General features: G+C 54.5%; 2 protein-coding genes across 7 annotated transcripts in view; one reads left to right on the forward strand and one right to left on the reverse strand.

Annotated features, from left to right (window-relative positions):
- Window positions 1–442: 442 nt before the first annotated feature.
- On the reverse strand, window positions 443–11,236 carry GSTZ1 (glutathione S-transferase zeta 1). Of its 6 annotated transcripts, XM_011949501.1 has the most exons (10): window positions 10,942–11,128; window positions 9,398–9,582; window positions 7,217–7,268; window positions 5,230–5,297; window positions 4,582–4,662; window positions 4,102–4,227; window positions 2,889–2,967; window positions 2,289–2,341; window positions 1,681–1,730; window positions 547–970 (listed from the first exon to the last, which is right to left on the reverse strand). In XM_011949501.1, exons 5-10 carry the CDS (start codon window positions 4,630–4,632, stop codon window positions 844–846), a joined length of 486 nt encoding a protein of 161 aa, XP_011804891.1. In that variant the 5' UTR covers window positions 4,633–4,662; window positions 5,230–5,297; window positions 7,217–7,268; window positions 9,398–9,582; window positions 10,942–11,128; the 3' UTR covers window positions 547–843. The 6 variants fall into 6 exon arrangements, with proteins under 6 accessions (XP_011804888.1, XP_011804890.1, XP_011804891.1 ...); XM_011949498.1 differs by lacking the exon at window positions 9,398–9,582 and having other exon boundaries at window positions 443–970; window positions 10,942–11,236; XM_011949499.1 differs by lacking the exon at window positions 9,398–9,582 and having other exon boundaries at window positions 4,624–4,662; window positions 10,942–11,233.
- The window catches only part of POMT2 (protein-O-mannosyltransferase 2), a 55,635-nt gene continuing 55,459 nt past the window's right edge, over window positions 11,075–11,250 (forward strand). The window contains exon 1 of the mRNA XM_011949804.1: window positions 11,075–11,148. Coding sequence (XP_011805194.1) covers window positions 11,075–11,148 — 74 coding nt within the window. The remainder of the gene's footprint in view (window positions 11,149–11,250) is intronic.

The raw sequence follows: 11,250 nt of genomic DNA on the forward strand, positions 1-11,250 counted from the left end.
CTGAGTAGCTAGGACTACAGGCGCCTGCCACCACACCCGGCTGATTTTTGTATTTTTAGTAGACGGGGTTTCACCATGTTGGCCAGGCCTGTCTCGAACTCCTGACCTCAAGTGATCCACCTGCCTCGGCCTCCCAAAGTGCAGGGATTATAGGCATGAGCCACTGCGCCCAGCCTGGAGTGGAACATTTAACAACAGTACCATTCCTAGCCCTGAGAACTAAGCCAGTCACTAGATGCTTTCCTGCTTCTATCTGTTATCTCCCTGGATCTTGTCTGATTCTTTCAGGCAGCCTTTTGGGCGTACTTCATTGCCTTTAGGTCCCATGGGCCAGGCCTGCCACAGGGTAGGCAAACAGCTGACTAACTTCCTCTACTGGTCCAGGCACAGGGGATTCCAGCTAGGGACAGTGTTCATCTTCTGGAGTCTTAGACAAACAAGGTAGAGGCCTGGGCTTCAGTTTAATTCATGCCAAATTTCAGCGTGGGCATTCTTTGGAGTCAGACACAACAAAAGCAGATGAGAAAAGGCACACAGGCTTCCCCGTGGTGTTACGGTGAGCACGCCAGGCATTTTAATCCACATTCTCATCTCAGCTTCATGACTGCCCCGTCACATAGGTAACAGTATTCCTGCCCCGCTGCTCCCAGCATCTTCCTACCCAACCCCACATGCATTTGACAGATGAGGGGACTGAGGGGGAACAAGTTTCAGCAGGAAGGCAGATCCAGGGCTAGAGTTCGAGTCTCCCGTCTCCTCAATTAACTCACTTGTTTCCAGGCCTCTTCAGCCCACCCAGCTTCTGCTCCTGTGGCCCTGTGCCAACGGGGCAGGATTTGGGAGCTAGGCCCTCAGCTCGGTGGGTGTATCTGGCTGCCGGCAGGGGTGAGTCACCTGGAAGGCCTCCAGGACCAGCAGCCTCTTGTTTATGGAGCTGATGGTAGGGTAGGGGGTGCAATCCACCTTGAATCTGTAGTAGAGAAACACCTGCTAAGCCAAGGTTTTCAGGGACACAGGGAGACCGCCCTGATGCAGCAGGGGGAGCAGAAGGCAGGGCTGGATGAGGTCCAGGGAGCTGTCCAGGGAAGGACGATGGGGCAGCCCTTATTCATAGAAGATGGGTAGGTCTTGTGCAGTATCGTTTGGCATCTGTTACCTACTATTCCTATTTCTTTGAGAACCTACTATGTGTAAGGCCCAGTGCTAGGCATTTATATATACAGACTCTCTCTTCCCCCATGTTGTAAGCTTCTTGGGGGCAGGGAATGTGCCAGACATTTCCATATCCCTAATGCCTAGCATGATGCCTTCCAGAGAGGTGCTCATTCGTGCCCTACTGATGGGTTGATGGAGGGATGCAGAGGTAGAGCTCACTTCTGGGCACAGACACGTCACATCTGAGGACATCAGGCAGGTGCTCTTGGGGGTCCACCAGGTGAGCCACCTCCTCTTAGGAGCAGGGGCTATCTATACAGGATCATCTGGGCTGTGGTGGGCGTGGTAGGAGCACTGCCCCAATTTCTTCTGCCCTCTTCCAGGCCGAAGTGGCTGTGTGGCCTGGCATGGTGGGCCCCTTGGCTGGATGGTGAAGAGTCTGCATGAGATGCTACCTCACCAGCTGAGTGGTAACTGACTGTGGGCAGAGCCAGGAGAAGGGAGGGTGGCAGGACTCTCTCTTACCTTTCAGCATTTGCCACCTGAGGCACCAAGCACAGATCAGCCATGGTCACCTGAAAGAGGGTTGGGTGGGTTCCCATCAGGGTGCGTACCCCAGACTCACTGTCTGGACTGGGTGTGTCCACTGCAACTCTACTGGGGGTACCAACGATCTGCTTTGGCTCTTTCACCATCCCACCCCCAATTCTTGTCTACCCTAGGCCTGCACGTGTCTGTCTCCCAGAGCTGAAGTGCCCTCCCAGGCCGTGCTCCAGTTGCCCTGACAACCAACTCTCTGGGTTGAGAAGGCCAGAGAAGATGGATTGCCCGGACTGCGCAGACATCATCTAGTGCAATCCCTCAATTGACGTCTGGCCTGCCTCATCGTCTCACAGCCAGTCTTCTACCTTGAGTAACTCCCTCTTGAGACGGTTTAGTGTAGTGGGAGTGAGCTGAGGAGTGCCCCACAGCAGAGATCCCCCTGCAGATGCCTCCTCAGGAAGCTGTGAGCCCCACCTGCCTCAGGGTGTGACAGATGGCTGAGTCTAAGGGGAAGAGAGTGACAGCCCTGGGGTCAGCATGAGGGAGGCGGCCACTGTGGCTGGGCCTGGGGAGGCCTGGGGACAGCTTACCTCATCTCCTACACAGTATGTGCCTGCTGTGCTCTGTAGGATCTGCTCCAGGGCTGTGGGGAGGCCACATAAACATCTTATTCTGGGTGCAGGAAGGGGACACCAAGCTTTCTGGGCCTTGGCCTCCATAGTTATGAAATGAGCGCCCAACTGAGTGACAGACTGGGCACGGCTGCTGGCGAGAACTGGCAGCCAGGTCTGAAGAGAGCTGCTAGGGACAAGCTTCTGTTTCCTTAGGTTCCGCAGAGCCAGCCACCATTTCCCCCACTAGAGTGGACAAGCCCTGCCATTGGCCACGGTGGCAGCTCTCACTCTGATGGCTGGCACTGTGCCGGCCTTGGTTTCCTGGCTGGAGGGGGCAGTGAAGCTGAAGTTGGGCCACCCAGCTATGAAGGGCTGTGGGCTGTGGGTGCGGGGACCAAGGTTCCTGGAAGCACTGGAGCTAAGGTCTGGAGGCCCACCCAGCCCTTCGCTTCCCGAGTCCTGCCCTCACCCATGCAACTGTCAGGACCAAAGCAGCCTGGGAGGGTGGTTCAGATACCCAGGCCCCAGTGTGCGAGGGCCATACCTCTAGGGGCAGCTCACAGGGCGAGGACTCACCGTTAAATCCAGAAATGATGGCGTTCTGGGCCCAGGTCAGCTGGAACTTCTCTTCCACTTGCTTCAGGACAGACAGGTTCTATGCAGCCCAAAGAAAGTCTGTGATTGCTCCGAGAGCTGGGTGGGGGCTGCCCCTTGGCCAAACCCCTTCAAGGAAGTTCACTTGCCATCTGCCCCTGGGGGCTGGACATCTATCCCTTCTCCCCCCAGGCTCCATGAGCCCCTTCCTTCTACCAGGGCCCTGAGGCTGGAGGGAGGTAGCCATCCCAGCAGCCACCTTCACAGGCTGCCCCAGTGGCCTCAAAAAGCCATGTAATTCCATCAGAGATGTGCATGAATCCCTATTCATGTGATACAAGATGCGGCCACGGCTGTGGCAGGTGCGCCGACAACTCAGGCCTGTCTCCCTCACTTCTCCCTTGTGTGGTCCCTTGTGAGCAGACGGACTGTGATAGAGGGTGGGGCTGGGATGAGGGAGGTCCACAGGACTGGCTTTCAGAGATTTCCAGCCTGGCTCCATCTTGGCACTCCTAGAGCCATTTTACCTCTGTTTCCTCATTATGGAGGAATTTTATTTCCTCAAAATGGAGGTATCTGTCTGCTCCAACATCCTTTGTTAAAATGACATGGGAGTGGGGGGCACAGGCATGCAGGGGTCCTGACTTAGTCCCGACTTTGCTAGGACCTACCTGTGGGACTCAGCATAAGTCACTCCACCTTTCTGGGGCTATTTCCTCATTCAGAGTAGAAGCTGGTACAGATAAACTGTTTTTAATACTTACTTGTCTGTTTTAACAGTGACACTTAAAAAATAAAATCCTACGTGTATCCCAGTGTATGACCGAGATAGCACAGATGAAAGGGAAGCTGCTCTGGTTAAAGGCGGGAGGCCTGGCCTGGGGCCTGCTCAGTGTCTCCCCTGCCATCCTGGCCCTTTCCCCATCTCAAGCACCTGTACATGCGTCCTTGGAAACTAGAGCTTCTTGGAACGCAGTGGGGTACCAGCTGGGACGGCTGATTTCTGAGATTGAGATCTTTGCCCCCTTCTTTCACATGGTCCAGGTCAAAGCCCCTGAGAATCCAATCCCCCTCCCTCCCTTGACGCCCCCGCCCCCATACTGGGCACCCGCCCCCATAATGGGCAGCTCACAGCCAATGTGTGAGTGTAAGAGTGTGTGAGGTGTGCAAGGGTGCAAGTGTACAAGTGCCACACCTGCAGGGGCTGGATGCCACCAGCAATGAGGTCAGAAATCATACGCACGCTGGCCCTCTTCTTTGGGTCCTGAGGCAGAAGTCGCGGAGTGGGACGCGTCTCCTCTAGATACTCAATGATGGCCAGCTGTCCAGAGGGGAACAGTGAGGCAGGGACAGGGCCCAGGACCCCTAGGCCAGAGGGGACAGGGCCAGCAAACTCCTCCTCCTCTTCCAGCACCATCACTACACCTCTTCCCCCCACCTCCTCAGCTCAAGCCCTATAAAGCCATTTTGGACCTTATCCTGCAGAACTTGGTTCTCCATGTGCTTGAATCTTCCTTTATTTTCCTAAACAACCTCCCACCCTCCCCACAAGCCTTGTATTGAGCCTCTCCTATGTGCTAGGCACCTTGACCACACACAGGCGAGGAAGAGATGTCAGGTGCTCTCATTCAGGGCACTACTCTCATGAGGGCCCTCCCCCAGGCCCTGCACTCACTGACTGGTGAATGGTGATTCCATCAATCTTCAGGGCTGGCACCTGCTTCATGGGATTCAGTGCCTGGAAGTCCTTAGAGAACTGTGGAGACAAGGCCCTGGTGGGCTGGGTGGCCTGGACTGTGTTGGCCAGAGGAGAACCAAGCAAGCCGGAGAACCCCAGGCCTGCCGCCCACCCCCCTCTCCCTTCCCTGGGAAGGCCCTAAATCCTAGGCCCAGGGTAATCCCTGGGGGATCCATGAAGTCTCCCAAACCCCAGCGGCTGCTGAGCCATAGGCTTCATCCTAACAGCCTGGCTATGGGCTTTTCCCTGCATCTCACACCATGGCCACCAAGGCGGCTCCTACCCTAGTCAGCCATCCAGAGGGCCCAGTATGGGGTGGGGACCCACTCGCCACCCACCCTCCCAGGGTCAGGCATTGGAGAGCTCAGGCTGGGGTACACAGCCTGGACCTGGGCCCTTCCCAGGCCTCCTGCTACTGCACAGTGTGCCACCATGTCCCACAAGGGAGAGCCAGCAGCCTCTTGCAGTGACAGTCCACAAGACACAGGTTCACTTCTCTGGGGCAGAGCCTCCCCTTCTTCCCCTGCCTGGTGCCTCTTCAAGACCTCCAATTCCCACTTTGTGGTCTGGGAACAGCTTTCTTACCTGTTGGCCCCCATCCTTTATGAGATTAATGGGCACCGTCTCATAGTCAATGCCTTTCAAGGCCAGAGCTAGGGGAGACCACAGATAGCAGAGTCAGCGAAGAGCCTCTGGCCATACTCTTAAAGAAAAGAGCCCTTCTAGGGTGACATAAGGCCAAACAGGGGGAGGCTTCTCTACACTTCTGGGTGGTCAAGGCTCACCTTGGCACTATCCCCTTCTCTCCAGCTTTCCTTGTTACCACCTGCTCCCTACCCCAGATGCACGATGTTCTGCCTCGCTCGCCCCTGAACTCTAAGAGACCTCACGATCTGGACCCCCCAATGGGGCCCTCATGCCCCCTGGGTGGTGATAAAGGTGTATGCCCCGCCATTCCGTGGGCTCCTGGAGGACAGCAAGGGTGTGTCGTGTTTACCTCTGCTCCCCCAGGGCCTTAAACAGTGATGAGCAGTGCCTTGGTTGGAGACATGCAATTACTCCCTCAAGAAGGCAACTAAGGGCCAAGTGAAGGAGCTCAGGTGGCCACACAGAGCACACACAGATGGCACTCTTGTTCTGTTGGAGAAGGATCTCTTCCAATCTATTCTCTCTGTTCTCAGGGCTGTTTACTAGAGATTCCAGACAGGCACTGGGCTCCTTGGTGGCCTTGGAGCGCATTTGCTGTGACTCCAGTCACTAGATTTCCTCTCCATCCCTTTTGATAATTTCCCCTGGCAAGCTGGGTAAAAAAACCTGGGTGGGTCAGCACTAGTGGAGAAGACTGCGTGCGTGTGCATGCGTGTGTGTATTATGTGCACTTGGGCATTCAAGTATGGTGATGGCCAATCTCGGGGAAGGGCAAAGGAATGAGGGGAGGAGGACCAGACGTGTCACGGTGTAGACAGCCTGGGCAACACCAGGCTACTCCTAGTGCTGGTCAGCTCCAGTCTGGGGAGTGACAGTCTTTGGGGCTGGAGGAGACACCTGGAGGAGGGAAGGCCAAAGCACACAGGCCCTACAGACAGCACCTATATTGCTCTGGCTTCTGGCTTTGGGCTCAGCCAGGGCAGAGGCACTAGCACCTGGGGATGGGTTCATCTTCTTGGAGGAAAGTTTCTCCTGGCACCCAGTGCTCTTGCTTACTGATCCCAGCAAATACCAAGTGACTGAGGAATGGAGGAGGGGTCACGGAGGATAGCTTTGCCTCCACGCTCTGGAGGCAAGCTTCTTGGGTTCAAATTTCAACACAGTCACTTGCTAACTGTGTGGCCTTGGGCAAGTAACTTAATGGGCCTCTGGAGCCAGACTATATGGTTTGAATTCCAGTTCTGCCTCTTAGTAGCTGAATGATCTTGGGCAAGTTACTTAATGTTGCCTCAGTTTTTTGTGCCTCGGCTTCCTCCTCTATACAATGGGAACAGTAATAGTACCTCCCTCCTAGGGTTGTTGAGGTTTAAATGGAATTGGGCACACAAAAGCACTCAGCACAGAGCTTTTCCTCAGTATAGACTGCTTTTCCTCAGTACAGTACAGCCTTTGCCAAATGCTGTGTTAAGCCGAGGGAGGGAAGGGTCAAACAAGGACTAGCCACAGGGCCCTTGTTTCTGCTTTTCTGAAGCCTCCACGGCTGACGCTGGCCCGCTGGTCCATTCTGTTTGCTTTGCCAGTTCAAATAAGATAAGAACTGAGGGAGGCCAGCTGTTCCCCTGCTAGTTACCAGGGGCATATGGATTTTGTGACCCTGCTTTAAACACGGTTGCCAAGGGGCTTTGGAGAGCAGTGTTCGGAGAAGTGTCAGTCCCAAGAAAAAAAACAACCCCCTTCCTCCCACCCTCACCTTGTGTTTCCAGGGTGGAGATGCCATGAAGGGATGGGGGTTCTAGGAGTCAGGGGATGCTGGTTGCTGGGGGTGAGGTCCTTTCTGACAGAGCACCCCTTCCATCCCAGGCCAGCTTCTCCACCCCAGTCCACCCCACTCCAGCACTCAGTCTGGAGGAGGCACAGCTCTTACCAATTCGAACTCTCCATGAGCAGGAGCTTCGGAAATAGGAATAGAGGATGGGCTGAGGAGAGAGGATGAAGGCACGTGTTAACCCATGCTGGGTGGGCTCCAGCTCAGAAGGAGTCACCCGTTTCTTCCTATCCTGCCAGGCCTCCTCTCTCAGGCCTGCATCTGGGCAACTCAGGTCAAGACTCCGAGCTCTCTGAGAGGCTCGTGAGGTCCCTTGGCTCCAAAATTGTGCTTGTTTGAGCTCCTGAGGTCCAAGAGGCCCCCAAAGGGGCAGCCAGTCTGCAAGTGCCTTCCTTACCTTGCCAGACTCTGTCATGGTATCGTGGTGACCCTCAGCCTCCCAGGGAATGTCCCCTCTGGCAGAGCTTCTGAGCAGGGAAAGGAAACCTAAAGGGGTGGATTTCAGGAGCCAATGGGGAAGCTGGGCTACCCAGGCATTGGGGGAACTTTGACTCTGGTCAGAAAGGGCATTTCTAGCCTGGCACAGTGGCTCACGCCTGTAATGCTAGCACTTTGGGAGCCAAGGTGGGCGGATCATTTGAGGTCAGGAGATTGAGACCAGCCTGGCCAACATGGTGAAACCCTGCTTCTACTGAAAACACACAAAAAATCAGCCGGGTGTGGTAGTGGGTGCCTGTAATCTCAGCTACTCAGGAGGCTGAGGCAAGAGAATAGCTTGAACCCAGGAGGTGGAGGTCCCAGTGGGCCGAGATCGTGCCACTGCACTCCAGAGCGAGACTGCATCTCAAAAAAAAAAAAAAAAGGAAAGGGCATTTTTTGGCAACTTGCTGGAAGTTTCTTATGCTCCTGCTGGGGCCAGGTATGGTGTCCGCCCACAGAGCATGGCCTGGTTGTGATGCAGTAGTTTGAGTGGTAGAGCGGGCTGGGAGCTGGCATCTGGTCTGGACCTGGTGCAGGAACCAGCTCTGCATGACCTTGGACAAACCTCTGCCTTCTTTAATCTTCAGCTCCCTCATTTGTAAAACGAAGGGTTGCCCTAAAATGATGTCAGGGATTCCTTCTAGCAATGCAGAAAGATGAGGAATTCTGACTTTTTGATGCTTTGGTGCCTGTCTCCTTCAACCCCACCTCCCAGCAGTCCAGGCTCTCAGCTGTCCCCATAAAAACAGCTGGCAGATATGCTCACTCACTCCAAAGGTGAGGTCAAAAGCTGGCAGCCCACTGGGGCCCTATCTGGCCCTCAGAATTTCTGTTTGCTCAACACAGTAGTTTAAAATGTTTCAGGTAGTTGCCAATGTTTAAAAATCAGGACATTTCGTTCCAGTGTGGTGGGTCATGCCTGTAATGCCAGCACTTTGGGAGGCTGAGGCCAGCAGATTACCTGAGGTCAGGAGTCCGAGACCAGCCTGGCCAACATGGCGAAACTCGTCTCTACTGAAAATACAAAAATTAGCCAGGTGTGGTGGTGTGCGTCTGTAATCACAGCTACTCGAGAGGCTGAGGTATGAGAATTGCTTGAATCTAGGAGGCGGAGGATACAGTGAGCCAAGATAGTGCCACTGCCCTCCAGCCTAGGGGACAGAGCAAGACTCCATCTCAAAATAAATAAAATAAAATAAAATAATAAAAATCATGACATTTTATATACAACACCTGTTTTTTTCTTTAAAAAATCTGGAGACAGTAGATTTGGGCTCCTAAATACCAACAATTCATGGGAACAGACTGATGGCCCCCATCAACCAGGGTATGCCCTCTCAGATCTGCCATGGCCCATATCTGGCCCACTTTTCTCATTTTTGTTACCTTTGGGCCCTTGGGGGCAGCTGGGTGTGTGATCTCTACTCCAAAGTTTAAGGGGCTCAAAGTTAATTTCTCTGGTGCTTCTTGGGGAGCCAGCATTTCAAAGTGGAACCCAGGAAAGACTCGCCAGTGATTAGCACTCATGAATCTTCCCACCAACATGTGTATCCCTATGGATAGGGGAGAACTTGACAGAACTTCTCAGATACCCTGTTTACTACCCCTCTGACTATAGACATTTCACCAAAGCTCCCTCTCCCCTCTGCCACCCCCAGAATATTAAGCTGCTCTCTGAACCTGCTTTCACCATCCATGTACTACCAACTCAGTCTGCTAGATGGCAAGGGTACAAGTGGGAACCTAGGCCCTTCCAAGGTGGTTCCCAAGCCCAGAAGTCCCAGCCTGTCCTGAAGGTACCTTTTGTGGGGAAAGTAAAGATGGTCCTGGCACAGAAAGCAGGCGATGGGCAGAAAGTGCCTTTCGAAGGGGAGGAATTGGGTGGCCACAACTGGATCTTTCTTATTTGGAGATGCAGTCCCCTTTCCTTACTTAGCCAGGCTACAGGGGCCCTGGGGCCAAGGGACAGGGACTGCTGGTGACCACTAAAGAGTGGCAGATATTAATTGGCTTAGAATCTCTGAAGAAATGCCTTACCTAATGGTTACATGCCTTTGGATTACACCTTTGGATCTGTAGTACGAATGACCAAAAGCATGGTAAATGCTGCTCCCCTCCATCACGACCCACAAGCAGGAAACCTGAAATCTCTTGGGCATTTTCTGCTTTCTCTTACCAGTGATAACTATGCAAACCATCCCCCGTTCCTTTCTGCACTTGTAGAACTAAATTTTAAGCCCAAGTATCCATCTCATCAGCACTCCTGGAAGACTTCTGTTTCCAATTCAAATATGCATTCTGATTACTTTAGCAGATTTTATTTTTAAACCATGTCTTACACATGATTTGAGAAAAAGACTCCCAAAATCCCATTTGGAAGAGGGAGGACTATACATTATTAACGTGACACAAAGTCCCATCTAACGTGCCACCTTCCTTAGTGCCATAAAAGTGGTTCTCAAACTTTACGGCGCGTTAAGACCCATCAGGACCGCTTATAAAAACATGCAGATTCTCGGGCCCGTTCCACCAGAGATGAAGAGTGGCTATGGAGCGGGCCCCGGGAAGAACATGTGAAAGCCGTGAAGCTCCCCAAGTGATTGTCATGACTGCCTCTCCTCGCTCGGGGACTTTTTTTTTTTTTTTTTGAGACGGAGTCTCGCTCTGTTGCCCAGGCTGGAGTGCTGTGGCGCGATCTTGGCTCACTGTAAGCTCCACCTCCCGGGTTCACGCCATTCTCCTGCCTCAGCCTGCCGAGTAGCTGGTACTACAGCCGCCCGCCACCATGCCCAGCTAATTTTTGTATTTTTAGTAGAGACGGGGTTTCACGGTGTTAGCCAGGATGGTGTCGATCTCCTGGCCTTGTGATCCGCACGCCTCGGCCTCCCAAAGTGCTGGGATTACAGGCGTGAGCCACCGCGCCCTGCCCAGGGACTCTTACAATACAAACATCAGTGGAAGGCCATCTCCTGCTAGGGCCAAGAGAGGAGCATGAAGGCCTGCGAGAAACTGGGAAGCTTGGGGCGACGTTTGGAAGCCCTAGTGGAGGGGTCTGTTAAGGGGAACAGGGAGGGCGGGGCAGAAGTGAAGCGCGACCGGACAGCGACTCCACTCGGCTACGAACTCCCCACCAGGACCGCCTCCTCCCCCAGCCCAACCCTCCGGGGAATTCGAGACCCAGCGGGCAGCGTGAAACACGCATGCGCAGAGCGTGCCCGGCGCAACGCACAGCACGCCGGGAGTCTTTGTCTGCTGGGCGGGCGGAGCAGCTCACCTCTGACCCCGCCCCCCAGGGTCTCCAAGTGTCTAACCAGTTTCCCTTCACCCGGGTGCGCGGCACAGACCTTCCCCGCCTGCATCTGGCACTTCGCGCGACCCCTCCTCTAGGCCGAGAAACTTCGCGCCTGGGACTCGCCAACAACTAAGGCCCAGTGAAACTCGACGAGTCAGGCCCGTGCCTTTCGTCCGGGTAAAGCAATGGTCTGGACTACAGTGATCCTTCAGGTCGCCTCTGGCACGCCCCGCCCTCCCGCCACGCCCCGTACCCGGGGGCTGCTGGGAGTTGCAGTTCCCTGAGCCCGACCCCTCCTGCCCAGTCCCCCCTCGGGCCGGCCGGCCCTCCCGGTCCCGACATGCTCTGCGCCTCCTGCCGC

This window comes from Colobus angolensis, unplaced genomic scaffold (assembly GCF_000951035.1).
Source record: "Colobus angolensis palliatus isolate OR3802 unplaced genomic scaffold, Cang.pa_1.0 Scaffold3, whole genome shotgun sequence".
Classification (NCBI taxonomy): Eukaryota; Metazoa; Chordata; class Mammalia; order Primates; family Cercopithecidae; genus Colobus; species Colobus angolensis.

Coding starts and splice junctions, on each gene's coding strand:
- GSTZ1 (XM_011949497.1), bottom strand. Junction 4,663..5,229: donor TAAAGGATGGGGGCCAACAG/GTAAGAAAGCTG, acceptor TTGTCTCCACAG/TTCTCTAAGGACTTCCAGGC. Junction 2,342..2,888: donor CATCATTTCTGGATTTAACG/GTGAGTCCTCGC, acceptor GCCTCCCCACAG/CCCTGGAGCAGATCCTACAG.